Here is a 23,335-nt window from a genome sequence, read left to right on the forward strand (position 1 = left end):
TGTCACACCGAAACACTCTGAATGAGCATATTTATGTGCTTGAACAGTGTTGCACCCAAGATTCTGTGATTCTACAGAGTCCTGAGTTCTGTCCTGGACATCTCTACTCTTGGGTAGGTCAACTTTGATCACTATACCTAATGATAAATGTACCATTAAATCTAATCAGCAAATACACTAAAGGAAGGGCCATTCTCCACAATTGTTTCACTCTGGTAGGTCAACTTTAATAACTGTACCTAAGAAGAAAGGGATCTGTGATGATTCCACATCAAAGAACCTGTTGATTTTTTGCCATTTGAATGAATTATGTTAACATTTAAATAGAGTTTAAAACCCCAGATTTCCCATGAAATCTAATCAGCCATGAAATCTAATCAGCAGATACACAAAAGGAAGGGGCCATTCTCCAAAATCGTTTCCACTGAAACACCACCACCAATAAACAAGTCTCATTGCAGGAAAGGGATCCTGCTTCCAAGATCCAGTTTGCACAGTTGGACGATTGACCCAGAATCTCCCCTAATGCCATTTTTTTACACCCCAAGTGAGATTTATTTCTGGGTTTTCTAATTTTATTTCAGCTGAATACACACACTCCTGTGTTTCAATTTCTTTCAAACACCTTTTAATAATGAAGTATCTTGCTGCTTCACCCCTTATATAACTAATGCCCACCCACCGGTTCCACTACATTTACCCATCAATTACCCAATTTAGCAATGAAATATCAGCAGTCAATTAAGTTTTGTGTCTTAGGTTGTATCCTTTTGCATTCCTCAGGGAATTTAATGGACACAGCTTAAATTGTGATTATAGAACAGTTGAATCAGATTTACTAATCAGTGTTATGGGCAAATATGATAGGAGTGGAACTGGGTTAGGACAGTGGCTACACATTTGCCTTATTTCATGTAAAACAATGCCAGTTAACAATTGTGTACATATTAAACAGTTTGTGTCTGTGTGTGTATTTGTATCTTTGTGTCTGTGTGTGTGTGTGTGTGTGTGTTGAGAAGTACTTCCAAGCATGTGCATCTGGGAGATAAGATCATTCTTTCCGCGATTGAACGACAAGAAGTTGGAACTACACTTTCTGATTTGAGAATGTGCAGCGATGTTATGTAATTAACACAGCATATTCTGTCTTAATTAAAATGGAGAGATCAATGGAGTCAAATAGACATTCCAGAGATAACCTTCCCATTTTTGACCAATTGATTCTATATCATGTTGCAATGATCTGGCTGTGGGGACAAGACAAGTCTTTGCATGAAATGGTCTTGTGGAAGCAATATATGCAAATAATAAAGCATCAAAAGGGACTATGCCTTCAATTTGTAGAAATATTCACTTAAGTTTGATGAAATTCTCAATGCCCAAAATAGACTGTGGAACACTTTCAAGAAAACATGCTATAACCCAGAGATTAATTGATGACATCCACCGAAGTTATGACTGCAAGAAAAGAGAAATATTCATGGAATTTTATATCCAAGGGTTTCTTGTATATGACAGCATATTTTGAAAAGTCAAAATCAGAAAAACTTGACAAACAGGAAGATATCTAAGCTAAAACCTTTTGTTCATTAAAGGAGCGATGAGAGGCAGTTCCAAGATGGCCGAATAGGAACAGATCCAGCCTCCAGCTCCCAGCGTGAGCAACACAGGAGACGGGTGATTTCTGCATTTCCAACTGAGGTACCGGGTTCATCTCACTGGGGCTTGTTGGACAGTGGGGGCAGGACAGTGAATGCAGCACACAGAGCAACAACCAAAGCAGGGCGAGCCATCACCTCACCCAGGAAGTGCAAGGGGGAAGGGAATTCCCTTTCCTAGCCAAGGGAAACCGTGATAGACACACCTGGAAAATTGGGTTACTCCCACCCTAACACTGTCCTTTATCAAGGGTCTCAGCAAACGTCACACCAGGAGATTATATCCCGCATCTGGCTTGGAGAGTCCCACGCCCACAGAGCCTCCCTCATTGCTAGCACAGTAGTCCAAGATCTAACTGCAAGGAGGCTGCAAGGCTGGGGGAGGGGCGCTCGCCATTGCTGAGGCTTGAGTAGGTAAACAAAGTGGTGGGGAAGCTCGAACTGGGTGGAGCCCACCACAGCTCAAAGAGGCCTGCCTGCCTCTGTAGACTCCACCTCTGGGGAGAGGGCATAGCCAAACAAAAGGCAGCAGAAACCTCTGCAGATTTAAATGTCCCTGTCTGACAGCTTTGAAGAGAGTAGTGGTTCTCCCAGCATGGAGTTTGAGATCTGAGAACAGACAGACTGCCTGCTCAAGTGGGTCCCTGACCCTGGAGTAGCCTAACTGGGAGACACCCCCACTAGGGTCAGATTGACACCTCACACCTCACACAACCGGGTACCCCTCTGAGATGAAGCTTCCAGAGGATAATCAGGCAGAAACATTTGCTGTTCAGCAATATTCACTCTTCTGCAGCCTCCACTGCTGCCACCCAGGCAAACAGGGTCTGGAGTGGACCTTGAGCAAACTCCAACAGACCTGCAGCTGAGGGTCATGACTATTAGAAAGAAAGCTAACAAACAAACAGAAAGGACATCCACACCAAAACCCCATCTGTACATCAACATCATCAAAGACCAAAGGTAGATAAAACCACAAAGATGGGGAAAAAGAAGTGCAGAAAAACTGAAAATTCTAAAAATCTGAGCACCACTCCCCCTCCAAAGGAATGCAGCTCCTCTCCAGCAATGGAACAAAGCTGAACAGAGAATGACTTTGACGAGTTGAGAGAAGAAGGCTTCAGACGATCAAACTTCTCCGAGCTAAAGGAGGAAGTTCGAACCCATAGCAAAGAAGCTAAAAACCTTGAAAAAAGATTTCCTGAATGGCTAACTAGAATAACCAATGTAAAGAAGTCCTTAAATGACCTGAGAGAGCTGAAAACCATGACACAAGAACTACATGACAAATGCGCAAGCTTCAGTAACCGACTCGGTCAACTGGAAGAAAGGGCGTCAGTGATTGAAGATCAAATAAATAAAATGAAGTGAGAAGAGAAGTTTAGAGAAAAAAGAGTAAAAAGAAATGAACAAAGCCTCCAAGAAATATGGGACTATGGGAAAAGGCAAAATCTACGTCTGATTTGTGTACCTGAAAGTGAGGGGGAGAATGGAACCAAGTTGGAAAACATCTGCAGGATATTATCCAGGAGAACTCCCCCAACCTAGCAAGGCAGGCCGACATTCAAATTCAGGAAATACAGAGAACGCCACAAAGATACTCCTCTAGAAGAGCAACTCCAAGACATATAATTGTCAGATTCACCAAAGTTGAAATGAAGGAAAAAATGTTAAGGGCAGCCAGAAAGAAAGGTCGGGTTACCCACAAAGGGAAGCCCATGAGACTAACAGTGGATCTCTCGGCAGAAACTCTACAAGCCAGAAGGGAGGGTGGGGCAATATTCAACATTCTTAAAGAAAAGAATTTTCAACCCAGAATTTCATATCCAGCCAAATTAAGTTTCATAAGTGAGGGAGAAATAAAATCCTTACAGACAAGCAAACGCTGAGAGATTTTGTCACCACCAGGCCTGCCTACAAGAGCTCCTGAAGGAAGCACTAAACATGGAAATGAACAACTGGTACCAGCCACTGCAAAAACATGCCAAAATGTAAAGACCATCGATGCTAGGAAGAAACTGCATCAACTAATGAGCAAAATAACCAGCTAACATCATAATGACAGGATCAAGTTCACATGTAACAATATTAACCTAAATGTAAATGGGCTAAATGTTCCAATTAAAAGACACAGACTGGCAAGTTGGATAAAGAGTCAGGAGCTCTTGTAGGGCAGGCCTGGTGGTGACAAGACCCATCAGTTTGCTGTATTCAGGAGACCCATCTCACGTGCAGAGACACACATAGGCTCAAAATAAAGGGATGGAGGAAGATCTACCAAGCAAATGGAAAACAAAAAACGGCAGGGGTTGCAATCCTAGTCGCTGATAAAACAGAGTTTAAACCAACAAAGATCAAAAGAGACAAAGAAGGCCATTACACAATCGTAAAGGGATCAATTCAACAAGAAGAGCTAACTATCCAAAATATATATGCACCCAATTCAGGAGCACCCAGATTCATAAAGCAAGTCCTTAGAGACTTACAAAGAGACTTAGACTCCCACACAATGATAATGGGAGACTTTAATACCCCACTGTCAACATTAGACAGATCAACGAGACAGAAAGTTAAGGATATACAGGAATTGAACCCAACTCTGCACCAAGCAGACCTAATAGACATCTACAGAACTCTCCACCCCAAACCAACAGAATATACATTCTTCTCAGCACCACATCACACTTATTCCAAAATTGACCACATAGTTGGAAGTAAAGCACTCCTCAGGAAATATAAAAGAACAGAAATTATAACAAACTGTCTCTCAGACCACAGTGCAATCAAACAAGAACTCAGGATTAAGAAACTCAATCAAAACTGCTCAACTAAATGGAAACTAAACAACCTGCTCCTGAATGACTACTGGTTACATAACGAAATGAAGGCAGAAATAAAGATGTTCTTTGAAACCAATGAGAACAAAGATACATCATACCAGAATCTCTGGACACATTTAAAGCAGTGTGTAGAGGGAAATTTATAGCAATAAATGCCCACAAGAGAAAGCAGGAAAGATCTAAAATTGACATCCTAATATCACAACTAAAAGAACTAGAGAAGCAAGAGCAAACACATTCAAAAGCTAGCAGAAGGCAATAAATAACTAAGATCAGAGCAGAACTGAAGGAGACAGAGACACAAAAAACCCTCCAAAAAATCAATGAATCCAGAAGCTGGTTTTTTGAAAAGATTAACAAAATTGATAGCAGCTAGCAAGACTAATAAAGAAAAAAAAGAGAGAAGAATCAAATAGATGCAATAAAAAATGATAAAGGGGATATCACCACTGACCCCACAGAAATACAAACTACCATCAGAGAATACTAAAAACACCTCTACATAAATAAGCTAGAAAACCTAGAATAAATGGATAAATTCCTGGACACATACATTCTCCCAAGACTAAACCAGGAAGAAGTTGAATCCCTGAATAGACCAATAACAGGCTCTGAAATTGAGGCAATAATTAATAGCCTACCAACCAAAAAAGTCCAGGACCAGAAAGATTCATAGCCGAATTCTACCAGAGGTACAAGGAGGAGCTGGTACCATTCCTTCTGAAACTATTCCAATCAATAGAAAAAGAGGGAATCCTCCCTAACTCATTTTATAAGGCCAACATCATCCTGATACCAAAGCCTGGCAGAGACACAACAAAAAAAAAGAGAATTTTAGACCAATATCCCTGATGAACATCCATGCAAAAATCCTCAATAAAATACTGGTAAACCAAATCCACAGCACTTCAAAAAGCTTATCCACCATGATCAAGTGGGCTTCATCCCTGGGATGCAAGACTGGTTCAACATACACAAATCAATAAACGTAATCCAGCATATAAACAGAACCAAAGACAAAAACCACATGATTATCTCAATAGATGCAGAAAAGGCCTTTGACAAAATTCAACAGCTCTTCATGCTAAAAACTTAATAAATTCAGAATTGATGGAACATATCTCAAAATAATAAGAGCTATTTATGACAAACCCACAGCCTATATCATATTGAATAGGCAAAAACTGGAAGCATTCCCCTTGAAAGCTAGCACAAGACAGGGATGCCCTCTTTCACCACTCCTATTCAACATAGTGTTGAACTTCTGGCCAGGGCAACCAGGCAAGAGAAAGAAATAAAGGGTATTCAATTAGGAAAAGAGGAAGTCAAATTGTCCCTGTTTGCAGATGACATGATTGTATATTTAGAAAACCTCATCCTCTCAGCCCAAAATCTCCTTAAGCTGATAAGCAACTTCAGCAAAGTCTCAGGATACAAAATCAATTTGCAAAAATCACAAGCATTCTTATACACCAATGACAGACAAACAGAGAACCAAATCATAAGTGAACTCCCATTCACAATTGCTTCAAAGAGAATAAAATATCTAGGAATCCAACTTACAAGGGATGTGAAGGACCTCTTCAAGGAGAACTACAAACCACTGCTCAATGAAATAAAAGAGGACAGAAACAAATGGGAGAACATTCCATACATTCCATGCTCATGGATAGAAGAAGAATCAATATAGTGAAAATGGCCATACTGTGCAAGGTAATTTATAGATTCAATGCCATCCCCATTAAGCTACCAGTGACTTTCTTCACAGAATTGGAAAAAACTACTTTAAAGTTCATATGGAACCAAAAAAGAGCCCGCATTGCCAAGACAATCCTAAGTCAAAAGAACAAAGCTGGAGTCATCACACTACCTGACTTCAAACTATACTACAAGGCTACAGTAACCAAAACAGCATGGTACTGGTACCAAAACAGAGCTATAGACCAATGGAACAGAACAGAGCCCTCAGAAATAATACCACACTTCTACAACTATCTGATCTTTGACAAACCTGACAAAAACAAGAAATGGAGAAAGGATTCCCTATTTAATAAATGCTGCTGGGAAAAGTGGCTAGCCATAAGTAGAAAGCTGAAACTGTATCCTTTCCTTACACCTTATACAAAAATTAATTCAAGATGGATTAGAGACTTAAATGTTAGACCTAAAACCATAAAAACCCTAGAAGAAAACCTAGGCGATACCATTCAGGACACAAGCATGGGCAAGGACTTCATGTCTAAAACAACAAAAGCAATGGCAACAAAAGCCAAAATTGACAAATGGGATCTAATTAAACTAAAGAGCTTCTGCACAGCAGAAGAAACTACCATCAGAATAAACAGGCAACCTACAGAATGGGAGAAAATTTTTGCAATCTACTCATCTGACAAAGGGCTAATATCCAGAACCTACAAAGAACTCAAAGAAATTTACAAAAAAAAAAAAAAAAAAAAAACAATCCCATCAAAAAGTGGGCAAAGGATATGAACAGACACTTCTCAAAAGAAGACATTTATGCAGTCAACAGACACATGAAAAAATGCTCATCATCACTAGCCATCAAAGAAATGCAAATCAAGACCACAATGAGATACTGTCTCACACCAGTTAGAATGGTGATCATTAAAAAGTCAGGAAACAACAGGTGCTGGAGAGGATGTGGAGAAATAGGAACACTTTTACACTGTTGGTGGAACTGTCAACTATCAACTAGTTCAACCATTGTGGAAAACAGCATGGTGATTCCTTAAGGATCTAGAACTAGAAATACCATTTGACCCAGACATCCCATTACTGGCTATATCCCCAAAGGATTATAAATCATGCTGCTATAAAGACACATGCACACATATGTTTATTGCGTCACTATTCACAACAGTAAAGACTTGGAACCAACCCAAATGTTCATCAATGATAGACTGGATTAAGAAAATGTGGCACATATACACCATGGAATACTATGCAGCCATAAAAGAGGATGAGTTCATGTCCTTTGTAGGGACATGGATGCAGCTGGAAACCATCATTCTCAGCAAACTACTGCAAGAACAGAAAACCAAACACCACATGTTCTCACTCATGGATGGGAATTGAACAATGAGAACACCTGGACACAGGAAGGGGAATATCACACACCAGGGCCTGTTGTGGGGTGGGGGGAGGAGGGAAGGATAGCATTAGGAGATACACCTAATGTATATGACGAGTTAATGGGTGCAGCACACCAACATGGCACATGTATACATATGTAACAAACCTGCACTTTGTGCATATATTCCCTAGAATATAAACTATAATAAAATAAAATAATAAAATAAAAAAGGGACGATGAAAATAAATGAAATGTAACACACAGCATGTGAGATAATGTTTTAATACATATCTAAAAATGCCTTAAAATTCAATAGAAATAAAATAAAATCTTCTAAAACTTGACAAAAGGAAACAACAAAAATTACAGACTGGAAAAGCCTGGCTGACTGGAGTGATGTCCTGTCTCAAGAAAGAACAAACAAACACACAAACAAACAAAGGATTCTGAAAGCAGAGAATCAAACAGATATTTGTACACCGTTCTTCCTTCTTCCTACTAGCACTCTTCATAGTAGGAAAAGGCAAAAACAACCCAAATGTGTCACGAATTGCTTCATCAGTTTTTTAGGATCTGAAATACTGCCTCAATTTTCAGTTACTCATTGTGGGGTGGACCTGCAGTTACCACATTTGGTCCAAAATTTTATGCTGATGAAGGTAGACCTGTCCTGCATTTTCAGAGGGACAGAATTCTGGTGTTTCTCCAGGTTCCTTGGCTTACCAGGAATGAAGATCCGGGAAGAATGTGTGTGTGTGTGTATGTATGTATGTATGTACATAAGTATTTCCTTTTTTTAAATTTAAAAAATATGGGATACATGTGCAGAACGTACAGGTTTGTTATATAGGTATCCTTTGCCATGGTGGTTTGTTGCACCTATTGACTCATCCTCTAAGTTCTCTTCCCTCACCCCCAGTCCCCAGCGGGCCGTGTTGTGTGTTGTTCCCCTCACTGTGTCCTTGTTTTCTCAATGTTCAACTTTCACTTATTAGTGAGAACATGCGGTGTTTGATTTTTTTGTTACTGTGTTAGTTTGCTCAGTATGATGGCTTCATCCATGTGCCTGCAAAAGACATGATCTCATTCCTTTTTATGACTGCATAGTATTTTATGGTGTATATGTACCACATTTTCTTTATCCAGTCTAGCACTGAAGGGCATTTGGGTTGGTTTCATGTCTTTGCTATTGTATATAGTGCTGCAATAAACTTACATGTGCATGTGTCTTTATAGTGGAATGATTTATATTCCTTTGGGTATATAGCCAGTAATGGGATTACTGGGTCAAATGGTGTTTCTGGTTCTAGATCCTTGAGGAATCACCATACTGTCTTCCACAATGGTTGAACTAATTTACAGTTTCCCCAACAGTGTAAAAGCGTTCCTCTTTCTTCTCAGCCTCACCAGCATCTATTGTTTCTTAACTTTTTAATAATCACCATTCTGATGGGTGTGAGATGGTATCTCATTGTAGTTTTGATTTTCACTTCTCTGATGATCAGTATTGTTGAGCTTTAAAAAATATATTTGTTGGTTAGATAAATGTCTTCTTTTGATAAGTTTCTGTTCATATCCTTTGCTCACTTTGATGGGGTTGTTTTTTTTTTTGCTTGTAAATATGTTTAAGTTCCTTGTCAATTTTTGTTATTAGACCTTTGTCAGATGGGTAGGTTGCAATAATTTTCTCCCATCCTGTAGGTTGATTGCTCATGCTGATGATAGTTTCTTTGCTGTGCAGAAGGTCTTTAGTTTAATTAGATCCGATTTGTCAATTTTGGCTTTTGTTGCAATTGCTTTTGACATTTTTGTCATGAAGTCTTTGTCCTTGCCTGTGTCCTGAATGGTATTGCCTAGGTTTTCTTCTAGGGTTTTTATGGTTTTGGATTTTACATTTAAATCTTTAATCCATCTTGAGTTAATTATTGTATAAGGTGTAAGGAAGGGGTCAAGTTTTGGTTTTCTGTATATGGCAAGCCAGTTTTCCCAGCATCATTTACTGAATAGGAGATCCTTTCTCCCTTGCTTGTTTTTGTCAGGTTTGTCAAAGATCAGGTGGACATAGATGTGTGGTGTTATTTCTGAGGTCTTTGTTCTGCTCCATTGGTCTATATGTCTGTTTTGGCAGCAGTAGCCTGCTGTTTTGGTACCGTAGCCTTCTAGTACAGTTTGAAGTTAGCGTAATGCCTCCAGCTTTGTTATTTTTGTTTATGATTGTCTTGGCTATATGGGGTATTCTTTGATTCCATATGACATTTAAAATAGTTCTTTCTAATTCTGTGAAAAATGTCAACGGTATTTTGATGGGTATAGCATTGAATCTATAATGTTTGGGCAGTATGGCCATTTTCACAATATTGATTCTTCCTATTCATGAGGATGGAATGTTTTTCCATTCATCTGTGTCCTCTCTTATTACCTTGAGCAGTGGTTTGCAGTTGTCCTTGAAGAGGTCCTTCACATCCGTTGTACTCCTAGTTGTATTCCTAGGTATTTTACTCTCTTTGTAGCAATTGTGAATGGGAGTTCATTCTTGATTTGGCTCTCTGCTTGACTATTGTTGGTGTAATGGAATGCTTGTGATTTTTGCACAATGATTTTGTATCTTGAGACCTTGGTGAAGTTGCTTATCAGTTCAAGAAGTTTTTCAGTTGAGATGATGGGGTTTTCTAAATATGAAGTCATGTCATCTGCAAACAGAGACAAGTTGACTTTCTCTCTTCCTATTTGAATACCCTTTATTTCTTTCTATTGCCTGATTGCCCTGGCGAGAACTTCCAATACTATGTTGAATAGAAGTGGTTACAGAGGGCTTCCTTGTCTTGTACCAGTTTTCAAATGGAATGCTTCCAGCTTTTGCCTATTCTTTATGATATTGGCTGTATGAAATAGCTCTTATTATTTTAAGGTATGTTCCATCAATACGTAGTTTATTGAGAGTTTTTAACAGGAAGGGATGTTGAATTTTATCAGAGGCATTTTTGCATGTATCAAAATAATTGTCTGGTGTTTGCCTTTGGTTCTGTTTATGTGATCAATTACATTTATTGATTTGTGTATGTTGAATCAGCCTTTCATCCCAAAGATGCAGCCCACTTGATCGTGGTGGATAAGCTTTTTGATGTGCTGCTGGATTCGGTTTGCCAGTATTTTATTGAGAATTTTTGCATCGATGTTCATCAGGGATAATGGCCTGAATTGAGCAGGGGTGTGTGTGTGTGTGTGTGTGTGTGTGTGTGTGTGTGTGTGTGTGTGTGTGTTTACCTCGGTTTGCCAGTGTGTGTGTGTGTGTTTGTGTGGTTGACCTCGGTTTGCCTGAGTAGGTGTGTGTGTGTGTGTGTGTGTGTGTGTGTGTGTGTGTGTGTGTGTGTGTGTGTGTGTGTGTGAATGTGTGATAGAGAGCCAAATTAGGGCAGAGGAGGCTCCCCGGCCTGCCATGACATTGAATGTTCTGAATTCAAGATGCTCTAATGGACTGTGTCAGTTGGCCTTCAGCCAGGAGGTGGTGCTTGCAAAAGACTGCAGCTGTGGTGGTAGTGGTGAGATTTGGACTTGCCTTATGTTACCCATGGGAGGTACTCTGGTGTCTCAGGGAACGGGTAGAGCCAAAGGGCTTCTAAAAGTTTCTTCTGTTATTTGTGTTAATCTACCAGGGTAGGTGGTTGAGCAAAACCAGGTGGGAACTAGGTCAGGTAAAGTGATGCTCTGGCTCTCTACGTGTGGGACAAGCAGTGGCTCCAGTGGGAATTGGAAGGCAGTTCTTGGGCCACTGGGGTAATTTTCCAGAGAGAAGTGAAGCTGCCTCTGCCTCTGTACAAGGAGAGTCCATATGAAGAATGGGGAGTAGCAGCTTGGCAGTAAGCCCCATCCAGCTCCCACACCCTTGGCAAGGCAGGTCTCACACCCACAGTGTTCCACTGGGAGTAGTTAGCTAAGTTTCAAGAAGTCTGAACTCAGAGCTCAAAACTGACCCATACCATAAGCCTCTCCTATTGAGACAGCAACTGCAGCCTTCAGGCCACACCCCTCCTGATCCACCTGCAGAGCAGGGGCATCCAGCTCCTGTGCTTGCTGCTGCATCACACGTCCCACTCACCTCTCAGTTCTGGCCTGGGGAGTTTGTCCCCACACAAGATTATATCAAACATTTCAGTTGGGAGGTTCTCTCAACCTGTGACCACCATTTGAGTTAGCTGGCAGACTTCTGGGAGGTCCTCTCTGAGGTAGAATCAGAAATGGCTTCCCTCCATCCTGCCAGAAACTGGGAACGTGCTGGAGACTCAAAGCACATCCCAATGCCACTCCTCATATACTCATCACTCTTCACTAAATCAACTCCAGCCCTGAGTAGGATTAAGGCCTTCCCCTATGGCCTAGATTGATAGGTTTCCCAATGGAAGTGTATATCTTACAGTCAGTTTATCCCCCTCTCACACCCTGGAAACTCAAAATTTTCTGCCTAGCTTATGGTGTAAGCTGCATCCTGCTGCTTCTTTCAAATGGTCTGTGGCTTATTTCAATTTTCCTGTTAAGTTCCTGTGTTGCTTCTTGAAAGAAAGTTCAGTGTGAATCTCTACACACCATTTTGTCTTTCCAAGTGCAAGAGGCAGGCTAACAATGCCTTCAATCCACCATCTTGGAAAACAAAAATAACAGTTTTCTCATTTTTAAAGGTTTTGTTAAGATCTGTTAATGACTCACAAAGAAATAGTATTGGGTATATTTGAAATTAGTATTTATTCATTTATGTTGATAAGTGAAAATACAAGATGGTTATCAAGATGGAAGTACTTAATATGTATATTTCAATATTCTTAGATGCAAATAACTTCACTTTTGATGTATTTTTATTTTACATCAGTTTCATTTCAACTTAGGTTTAAGGGGTTCTTGATAATCTGACATGATAAGTGGTGTTGGAATTGGCATTAAAATCCACCATGCTCTACAGCACTTCATCCTTCTTCGGCAGGCACCAATTTGATCTTCTACTACTTTGCAGACATCTCTTCTGCAAACACCAGACAAATTGAGACAATGACCTTCAGCAGCACCCAAACCACCTCTTACTGCAGGAAAGAAGATCCAGTGAGATCTACATAGTCCACAAATGGAATGTAAATCCATAAACACTCTTAAGTAACAGAATAAATTTAGTATGAGCATTTTTATGTGGGAGCTTTTGAAATGGTTGCTGCTCATATGTCAGAGACACATGCAGATTAAGAAAGGTAGTAGTTCCAATCCTGGTTTGGCACAACAGTCACGGTATTTTTGGTGGGGGAAAAGGGATGTGGGAGGGGATGGTACATCTTCATCTTTTCCTCTGGGTTTTCTCTCAGAAATGGCTGTTGCTTACTGCAGGGCAAAAATGCCAGTGTCTTCTGCCAGAGTGGGTTACTGAGGGCCATGGTGGTTCCACCTTGTGGCTGATACTGATAGTCCCTTTCTGCTTTTTTCGTTCCTAGCCAAAAAAGATGTTTCTGCTGTCTCAGGTATGCTGATTTCAGCAGTTTTTTTTTCTATATGGCTATTCGTTTTTTTTTTTTTTTTTTTTTTTTTTTTTTTTTTTTTCTTTTTTTTTTTTTTTTTTTTTTTTTTTTTTTTGGCTTCACTGTGTTGCCGTAGTTTCTTAAGTGGTCCCTTGAACCCTCCCAGTGCTATTTTGGTTTGTACATAGCTATCTATATATTTTTTCTTGGGGGAAGTGTAGAGTTAAAGGCTGGTATATCCTGCTTTTGCTCCCCCAAGTGATTTCATTCCCCCAAGCTAATATTTCAGGCTTTCAATTTATTCGTGCTTTCATCTGTTCAAACGTAAGTGGAAATTACTTTTTCTCTCCACATTTAGATTTGCTCTATCTACTTTAATTGCTAATAGTGTCTTAGTCATAGGATAGATTAGTTAGAAAAAAGTATATTTTTGACATTATAAATGATCCTTTCAATTTGTGTCTAAAAGTGGAAAATATTAGAAAGCTTAACATTTATTATTGTGTCCAGACCAGTATTTCCTCCAGATGACCTTTATTACAACAAAGATAATTTAATGAAGATCTCTCTAATGGTAAAGCTGGTGGCTTTGTGCTATTATAATATCCTTAAAATAAAGTGACAGTCTGGTGGAAAGACCAACTAAAGCAAGGGTTAGGAAAAAACAGTTATTACTTTCATTTTGGTCTCACTCTGCATTAAGAGTTTTCATTGTGTCAAAGATTTATTATTCATTAAGTAAGCCTAATGTTCATTTAATAATAAATGGATCCTATTAAATATGATTTTTAAAATTATAATCACATTACTTTTATTCACATCTGTCTACTGATGCCATTCACAGATGAGAATGGTATAACGTTATTTTATTTTTTTCATTTTGCCACATCTTTATTTACTTAGGTTTATGCTGTATCAAACAATGTATGTGTGGGAGTAATGGGTGATTCAGGAATGCATGAGGGGGAGGTTTAAGCTCTTTAACTTTGAACAATTAAAATTAGCAACATAATATTGAAATACATGCATAACACTCAAGTGGTACTTTCAAAATAGTGTATATTTCCTCTGTTTATTTGTAGCTTTTAAACCCAGCTAGAAGTATTCTATTTCTTTTAGGCACCATAAGTCTGAAAGTCTGTAGTGAAAGCTACAAGTAGTAAATGATGCTAATTCATGTGCTCCCACCTGTGGAAGAATTGAATGTCTTAGATAAAAAAAAGATGGTGCAATTGGTGTACCAAGTATCTTAGAATATAATTTGGTGGTGGTTTTTCTGTTTCTGTAGCAGAGTAACATATATATATATCCAAGTCATCAAGTTATTTAAATATGCCTTTAAACAGGGAGAACTGAAAATAATACTGTGAATCCTGGTAAGCATTTAAAAATAATGAGGAGAATATTGCCTTTACAAAGTCAAAATTTGTCTGAATACAACCCATATAGCAATTTCATAGCAAAACACTTCCTTCAATCCTATTAAAGTCAGAAGGAAAAGAAGAATGCCCACTGTCAATGCTGTATTAATATAGTTCTAAAAGTTTTGAACAATGAAACATATTGTAAGAAGAGAAGTCAGAGGAGATTTGAGCCCATTGTTTTTCCTCTCCTTCTATACCTCCCAAAATACCATTGGAATGTTGTAACATTTTGAAGAATCTGTAGTAGTGTCCCAAATCATAGAATACTATGAATGCATCTGAATCTGAGATATCCCCAAAAGATACAAAATAGGTGTGACTAGAATGAAAGAAAGATTTAGGCTTTTGGCCATGACTGCAAGTGAGCTGCTCTCAAGTGACTGCTGCTATAGAACAAATATATAGTAGAGGATCTCTTTGAAACATTTCTATCCCTGAAAATGGTTAGGCAAGTTCTTAAAATATCTCCTCTTTCAAACACAAAAATAGTCTGTGAACTGGAGCTTGAGCAGTGGGCACTTTGTATTGGATAGCTGATGGAGGGGGGTGAGGGTTTCCCAGATCTTCTGGGAAGATCTGCTATGATCAGTAATGCTAATGATGGTACTACTGACTCTTGGGCCATCAGAAATTCCAGTTTGTTAATGCTGAAACTTCTATATTGAGTTAAAGCATTGAGTCAGCTTCACAGAGGAAGTCTGGATAATAGCATTCTCATTTCAGACCATAAAATGATGTCAGGTTAAGGATGAACAATGAGTTCAGTATTAAAAATGATCAGGTAAGCAAGACACCATGAATAAAAGTTAATGAAATGAATAGCATATCTAGACCCTTTAAAACTAAATGTATTGAAATCGTCAATGTGGAGAAATAATTAAGCAGGTATGTATCAATTGTTTAAAGAAACAATCTACTATTACAAAGATGTAAAAACAATAGTAAAACAATATAGATGATAGAAAAAATGGGCAGGTCTGGCTGGGCGTGGTGGCTCATGCCTGTAATCCCAGCATTTTGGGAGGCCAAGATGGGTGGATCACGAGGTCAGGAGTTCAAGACCAGCATGCCCAAGATGGTGAAACCTTGTCTCTACTAAAAAATATATATATAAAAATTAGCCGAGCATGGTGGCGGGTGCCTGTAGTCCCAGCTACTCAGGAGGCTGAGATAGAAGAATCGCTTGAACCCGGGAGGTGGAGGTTGCAGTGAGCCAAGATCGCACCACTGCACTCCAGCCTGGGCAACAGAGCGAGACTCCATCTCCAAAAAAAAAAAAAAAAAAAAAAAAAAAAAAAAAAAAAAAAGGCAGGTCTGAAAAAAAAAATAATTTAAAAATAAATGCAAGTTATTAATGATATATTAGACACAGGTAAGAGGATAACTAGTGAAGAAAAAAATGTTTAATGATATACCCAGAATGTAGCATGGAAACACAAGGTCTAACATTTATTTAATTCAAATATGGGGGGAGAGAAGTGTAAAAGGATTCACCATTTCAAGAGATTCTCAAAAAGAAATTAAGAAAAGGTATAAATCCATTGATTCAAAGAATATATTTCTAACAGATGATATAAAAATAAACTCACTTTAGTTAAATTATAAAACATTAAAACCAAACACCAGACCATACAAACAAAAAAAAGGAATGAAAAAAATTGAAATGAATAAGAAAGAAAGAAAAAAGAAAGAAAGAAAGAAAATATTTATCTGATTATTATAGTAAAGCAAAAACTAAAAATGAGTAAACTAGTATCAACAAATGTCGAGAGAAAATAACTGTTAATATAGAATTGGGTACTCAGTAATGCTGTCTTTCAAGATCAAAAATAACAATATGAAATTGACAGATAAAAATTAAAATTGTTCACTACCAAGAGATCTGCAGCAAATAAAATTTCAAAGGCTACATATCAGAAAGAAAGAATTTAACCCAAAAGCTGATATTAGAGTCAACTTGGAATTCCATAAATATCACTAAACTGATGATAATAGTAACACTTTCTGACACGTGGGGATTCTGAAAAGAAGTGAACTTTTACTTTTGTTTAGAATTTAGAAAGTTATAGAAAAATGCTCTTGCCCTGACAAAGAGAATAAGCTGGATAATCTATAGATCATAGATTTCATTTTAAAACACAGAACTGAGGTCTCAAAAAAAGCTAATTAACTTAAATTCAGAGTGATGAAGCCCTGCTGAAAAAAGAACGGATCCACAGATGCTTTGTGCCTAGCTGAGTTGCAGCAGCAGAAGCAGGAGGAAGCTGCCCTTGATGGAGATAACAAGGAAACAAGTGAATCTCCAGCAAATGTTGAAAGGCTGAGTGTGGGCTTGTGATAGTTTAGCATCATCAGTAGGGGCCCAAACACACTCACTCTCACTCACTCTCCCACTCTTTCTTTCTTTCTTTCTTTCTTTCTCTCTTTCTTTCTTTCTTTCTTTCTTTCTTTCTTTCTTTCTTTCTTTCTTTCTTTTTCTTTCTTTCTTTCTTCTTTCTTTCTTTCTTTTCTTTCTTTCTTTTTCTTTCTTTCTTTCTTTCTTCCTTCTTCCTTCCTTTCTTTCTTTCCTTCTTCTTCCTTTCTTCCTTCTTTCTTTCTCTTCTCTCTCTTCTCTCTCTCTCTCTCTCTCTCTCTCTCTCTCTCTCTCTCTCTCTCTCTCTTCTCTCTTTCTTTGGAGTCTCACTCTGTCGCCCAGGCTGGAGTGCAATGGCGTGATCTTGTCTCACTGCAACCTCCGCCTCCAGGGTTCAAGCGATTCTCCTGACTCAGCCTCCCAAGTAGCTGGGACTACAGGCGCATGCCACCATGCCCGGCTCATTTTTTGTATTTAGTAGAGACGGGGTTTCACCGTGTTAGCCACTGACCTCGTGATCTGCCCACCTCGGCCTCCCAAAGTGCTGGGATTACAAGCGTGAGCCACAGCACCCGGCCCCACTAATGGTTTTTTCATGACCTATCTTGTGTGCTCCTAGGTAAGATCGGATGGAGAGCAGAACTACCTGAGACCTTTTGAGGGACAGGCATGTAGGAACTGCTGCAATTTGAGGTGAGAGCAAGGTAAAGGTCTTACTGTGAGAATCGGGTAAAATCCTCTGTTACTGGGGAGTGGGTGGGGGAGCTGAGACACTCCCCCCTTCACTCTCTTTTCTCACAGGTGCATAAGCAGAGGGACCTGATGTCTGAAGGCAGGGCAGGGCAGGTAGATGAGAGAAGCAGATTCTCTGGTCTTTCACTGAGTGTGAGGCAGCTACTGCCCAAGGCTGGGCAAGGGATGGGAGCCCTGAGAGATTCTTGAGGTGCAGAGATAGAGGCTTGCTGAGGATGAAAGTGTACAGGAGAGCTAAGAGAGGCTCCAGTGCTGACCATGGCATTCTGCAAGAAGAGAAAATCTGTATGTAGTGGTTTATGAGGGAAAATCATGAGTTCAATTTTGGATATCTATGACTTTTGAAATTCAGTGTCCAAGTAGATATACCAGTTATGCAGTTGGATAATTTATTATAAGCCTGCAGTTCAAAAGGAGGTCCAAAAGGAGAATTGAAAGAGGATGAGACTTGCTGAGCCCCTCCAGAGTGTGTGGTGAGGGAGAAGAGAAGAGAATCAGGAACTGAGCTCTGGAGCTCTCCAATAGGAAGTGTGACGGGAAAAGATGAGGAAGAAACAAAGGAAGCCGAAGTGGTAGCTCCAGTGAGATAGGCTGAGAATCAAGTGAATGTGCTGTCCTGGAAGCCAAGTGAAGAAAGTATACTATGAAGAAGGAAGTGATTATTTGTGTCAAATGCTGCTAATAGGCCAATTAAAGTTGTAGTATGAAAAATGATCATTGGATCTAGCAATATGGAGATTATTGGTAACTTTGACAAAAGTGGTGTCAATAACATGATCGAAAAAAGGGGAGAGAGCCCAACTGGATATATTTAAGAGACAATGAGAGGAGAGGAATTGAAGACAGAGAGTATGGACAACTCTTTTAAGATGTTTTGCTGAAAACTAGAGCAAAAAATAGATGACAGCTGGCATCAGAAGAAAAGCAAGGACATACTTAACAGCATATTTGTATGCTGATGGTAATAATTTACTAGCATAAAAATTGATGACACAGTCACAATTGATGACACATGATGTAGTGAACTGCAACAGGAAAATCCCCCAGTACACAGCAAAGAGGGAATATAATACACAAATATATTTTTTAAAAAATTATTTGAATCTCTGAAACACATGTTTTGACATTAACCTTTCATTCCTGCAATAGTTATTTTAAGCATGTTCTCATTTGTCCAGTGTTGCCAGGTTATTATAAAGTATATTAGACTTTATGAAAAATATTTTTTAAAATGTTAGTTTTTTTCTCATTTGTTTCATTAATTTATATTTTGTATTTATAACTTTCCCTTTTATCTTCTTTAGGTTTATTATGCTTTTTTTTTCCAAAAGCCCTCAAAATGCATGCTTAGACCATTAAATTTTAGCTGGTTTAGTATTGAAAGTGATGTTACCCATTTCTGTGTGGTTACCTGTAATATACCACGAGCGGCACTTCTTGGTGTCTTTACTTATTATTAATTCACTTGTCTGAAGTTCCTTTAACTCTCCTTTCTAGTCCTAAGTTTCACTTTGCAAATCATTTTTTATTCATAGCCACGTAAAATAGAATTTATTTTGAAAAGTCTCTCATATAATTTTCACTTATTCTAGGATTATAATTTTTCTGTTTGTCTCTTTGAATAAAACTTTCAGATTTGTCAACACTCATTTAGCAGTAGCTCCTATTGATAGAATTCCATCCATCTCTTTTGACCTAGTGAGCAAATATAATAATAAATGCTGCTGAAATTCAATCCTGTCAGATCTAACTGCCTGCATATAAATTTCCAGGTCCCACAAAGGCATCTCATTGAGGTCACATTCTGTTGTATCCTTACTTTGTATCTTGAGATGCCTTGGTGGGGCATGGAAATTTATATGTAGGCAGTTTGATCTGACAGGATTGAATTTCAGCAGCATCCATTATTATATCCACTCACTAGATCAAAAAACATGGATGGAATCTTATCAACAGGAGCTACTGCTAAATGAGTCTCTTTTCTATTTTTCCCTATTATAATCCTAGTGAATCTGTAAATATTAGGTTCTTGAACCCACAGGACTGATTCTAGGATCTTGTCTGGCCAGGGATATAGCCTTCTAATCTGCAGAACCTTATAGTAATCAGCTACCAACTTACCTGGGGATAAAAGAATTGAAAAAAGAAGGAGAATAAGAAGAAGCAAATGGAGTCTCATGGCTGAAGGGCCAGCATCAATGTGGGTTGAGCCTGGAGTCTCTGGACATGGTGGGTCTGGGCCTTTTTATGATGCTGTCTGAGTCTGTGATTTGTTCTTGGTTAGTAGAGCCTAACGAAAAGAGAATAACTAAATCTCCCACAAGAAACTTCCGGGGACACACAAGTACATAAATGTGGTGATATCTCAATGGATGAGAAAGCAGGTGAATGCTATTTATTTCCAAAAGACTCAGGATGTCTTATTGTCACCTGCTTTCTTTATTATTTTCAACATGCACATGCAATAATCATTGCTCTTACTTTAAGTATAAAGTATTGTTTGCCAGGCAATATAGTAGGAACTGAAGTAAAATTGTTATACAAAAACTGTACGTAATTAATGGATATAGTTTGGCAAATTTGCACATATATATTACTCTTGTTACCACAATCAATATCCAGGTAATAATATATCCATCACCTCCAAATGTTTCCTACGTCCTTTTTGTTTGTTGTTGTTGTTGTTGTTGTCAGAACCCCTAAGATCGACCCTTCTTAACAAATTGTTAAATACAAAATACCTCAGTAATAACTATAGGTACTATGTTTTAGAGCCTATCTCTGTAATTGACTCATTTTGCATAGCTTTAACCCTTGAACAATAACTCCCCGTATTGCTCTTTCCCACTCAATAAAATACCAAACTCTTTTAAAGCACATTCTATATAATCCACTTTATGAAGCTTTTTCTAACATTCTTTTGTCTGCTCCCCCTCAGTAAAGGGAACTACTAACATAACAATTACCTATTTTGGATTTTTGTGTCTCTTACATATATTCCTGCATGAACCCATTTAACACTTTATCTCCCATTATCTTAATATGAAGTAAAATAAAACTTGAAATGATTTTAAAAATGAAATCACAGAAGGGCTTTGTAAAAGTATGATGTACCATTGCTTATTTGTAAGAATTCAAGTGACATTAGGGGTTTTAAAACATCTTTTGTTTTGATTTGTTCTTTGCTTGTAAACCTTGTGTCTTGCATATTGTGGGCACAGTGTCTTTCCCAGCTATTTGCTTGGGGAAGATCAGTTAGAGTTACAATGAACATCAAAGGCTATCTTGTCTAGTGACTTACCTTCCAGATGAGGAAATGAGCTGAGGGAAAGGAAGAAACTTGCCCAAGATCACCCAGTGATCAAGTGAGGAAGGTGATAGGGACAGCACTAACGCTTGGTATTCTGAGCCTCATTCTATTTTCCACTCTTGCCCCTTCTCTGTTTCCTCCTCTCTTCCCCAGCCTTCTAAAGAAAACTTTGCAGTTCTGCTGCAATGTCTACCTAAGGACATCCTGAGGAGACCCCACTTTTCATTAGACTGCTTTTTTAAGCACTGTCCTGCATTTTCTTCTTCAGTCTTGTTGCATCCCATTTTTGGCTATAAGTAATGCTTCTGCTGTGCTGTTCTATCCAATTAGTTTTTTTCTATTTTCATTGAGTGAAAATTAAAACAACAAAAAACATGAGTTTATCTAAATTTGGAAGTTTTAAAACTTGATTAAAATTTCCTGGGGATATGGATGTAAGACATAGATTTTAAAATATTTTTCATTTTCAAAATTAAAAATCAAACCCATATATTTAGCCAGGGTGACTACTTGATAACTACTAATCAGATGGGTCTTCAGTAATGCCACAAGGTTAATACTCTTATAAATCAATTCCCTGGTGTTTTGTGCTACTGAGTTAATACAATTTGATACGGTATCACCTTTAACCAGGCTTTGAGGAGTCACACAAAGGAACAGCACAACAGAACCATAGGGTGGGATGTGTGGGGAAACCGAGATGTAAAACACAGCCTTGACTCTGACATTTACTCCACTGTTGGGAAAAGTACTTCAATTCCCAGGGCCTTAATATTTTCCTGTATAAAACAGGAAAAATAGAGCCATCTTTAAGGTTTTGTCAAATCTTGTTGCTGAGTGATTTTATAGTGTCTGCAGCTATCCTCTCTGCTAATCACAACAAGGTTAACTAACTGTTCTTTTGTTTAGTTAAAGATATTTTTGCATTTGTTTACAAATACTTATTCTTCCCTTCACAAAAAAGGAAACATTTTAAAGATAATTTATAAGATGTTCAGAGTCTCTTACATATCAACTCTTCACAATGTGGTAGAGTAGCTTAACCCCGTTCCTAAGAGTATAGATTCAGATCAGCCTGTATGTAATTAACCCCCAAACCTATGTGGAGTGTGGGATAGATAATATATTTCAAAACACAAAAGGCAGGCACACACACACACACACACACACACACACACACACACACAGTATTACCAAGGCAGAGGTGCAGATGAAAATATTGGATAGACAGCTCAAAACTCTTAGTACTAAAATAATCCTAATAATAACTTTCCTTCCAAAGTCACCACCGACAATCAGATCTCTTAAAGGTTGGTGCCTTAGGTTTTTGAACTTTGTGTAACTTTTGACTTTCTTATTTGGTTGTATGCTATTGATCTCATAGAAAGAAACTTCTTCTTCATCCTATGCCAGTGCTGTATTGTAGGGGCTTGTGGACGTTTTTCTGGTCTATAGCAATCCAGGTTACTGGCCTCTGGCTTCTTAGGAGCAAGGCCATCACATGCTTTTGTTCTTTGCTTGCTTCCTTGTAAGGGCCCGACATACAGTGGGTGCTTAACAAATATTTGATCAACTGAACTCATTTTCCACCTCCGTTCTCTCCCACTTCAATCTCTCCCTTTTACTTCTTCCAGATTAGTTTTCCTACAGCAAAATGGGAATTGTCCAAAAACTGCCCTTCATCTTTACAACTTGAAGGATTCATTACCCTAAGCAGTCCTTCAAAATTGACTATCACAGACTAGATAAAAAGTCTGGGTTCACCAAGAATAGGCATGTGTGCCATTATATTTTCTGTTGAAAGCTTTGGAAAGTGTCTTTTAGCAAACAACATAAAGCATAGAATTTGACCATTCCTGACAATGTAAAAGGATCATCCACATTCTCACATGTCCATGGCTACTTTCCCACTCCTTCCCCAACCTTGAAATCCTGAATTCAAAAGAAAACATAAGAAGATAGTATGCCTCATGTAAGGCAACAGGTTGCTTAATCTTTCTTGCCTATACACATTCAAGAGCTCCAGAAAAATTTCTGAGCTACTTAGGATGCCTGATCCTCTTCTTGGGTAAAAGCAATAAGTCCTACATGTAGTCACCAAAACCATGTCTGTTCAAGGGGTCTTATACCTGTGATTCATGATTGCATGCTAAATGTAGAAGGATATGCTCTGTTGCAGGGCCATGTCTGGTCATTGTTTAAGTTCTACTTTGGAGGACTAGTTGCTGAGAAGGAAGAGGGAATGATAATGTTAGAAATTGGAATAAAACTTAAGGGGAAAAATCAAGTACAAGGGACCAACAGTACTGAGGGGCAATAGGTTGAAGATTTCTTCGATTATTGTAATATTTTCAAGGAGACCCCCATGAATCCTTCCTGGCTGACCCCAACATAGCTTTGGCATAGCCCTT

The 23,335-nt window shown here is 38.5% G+C and overlaps 1 protein-coding gene and 1 long non-coding RNA gene across 2 annotated transcripts; one reads left to right on the forward strand and one right to left on the reverse strand.

Annotated features, from left to right (window-relative positions):
* Nucleotides 1–6: 6 nt before the first annotated feature.
* Nucleotides 7–13,884, forward strand: LOC126947263 (uncharacterized). Its single transcript, XR_007722989.1, has 2 exons — nt 7–1,701; nt 12,565–13,884. It is a non-coding gene; the product is annotated as an uncharacterized LOC126947263 (long non-coding RNA).
* LOC126947261 (beta-defensin 109) lies at nt 12,456–19,793 on the reverse strand. Its single transcript, XM_050777973.1, has 2 exons — nt 19,736–19,793; nt 12,456–12,661 (listed from the first exon to the last, which is right to left on the reverse strand). Exons 1-2 carry the CDS (start codon nt 19,791–19,793, stop codon nt 12,456–12,458), a joined length of 264 nt encoding a protein of 87 aa, XP_050633930.1.
* Between the last annotated feature and the right edge of the window lie 3,542 nt (nt 19,794–23,335).

This window comes from Macaca thibetana, unplaced genomic scaffold (assembly GCF_024542745.1).
Source record: "Macaca thibetana thibetana isolate TM-01 unplaced genomic scaffold, ASM2454274v1 unplaced_scaffolds30, whole genome shotgun sequence".
In the NCBI taxonomy this organism is placed as follows: domain Eukaryota; kingdom Metazoa; phylum Chordata; class Mammalia; order Primates; family Cercopithecidae; genus Macaca; species Macaca thibetana.

Bases quoted from the DNA above. Each gene is read 5' to 3' on its own strand.
- LOC126947261 (XM_050777973.1), bottom strand. From the start codon at position 19,793: ATGAGACTCCATTTGCTTCTTCTTATTCTCCTTCTTTTTTCAATTCTT. The intron at 12,662-19,735 runs GTAAGTTGGTAG...TCTTTCCTGCAG, and splicing joins TTCAATTCTTTTATCCCCAG to TAAGAGGTGGTTTGGGTGCT.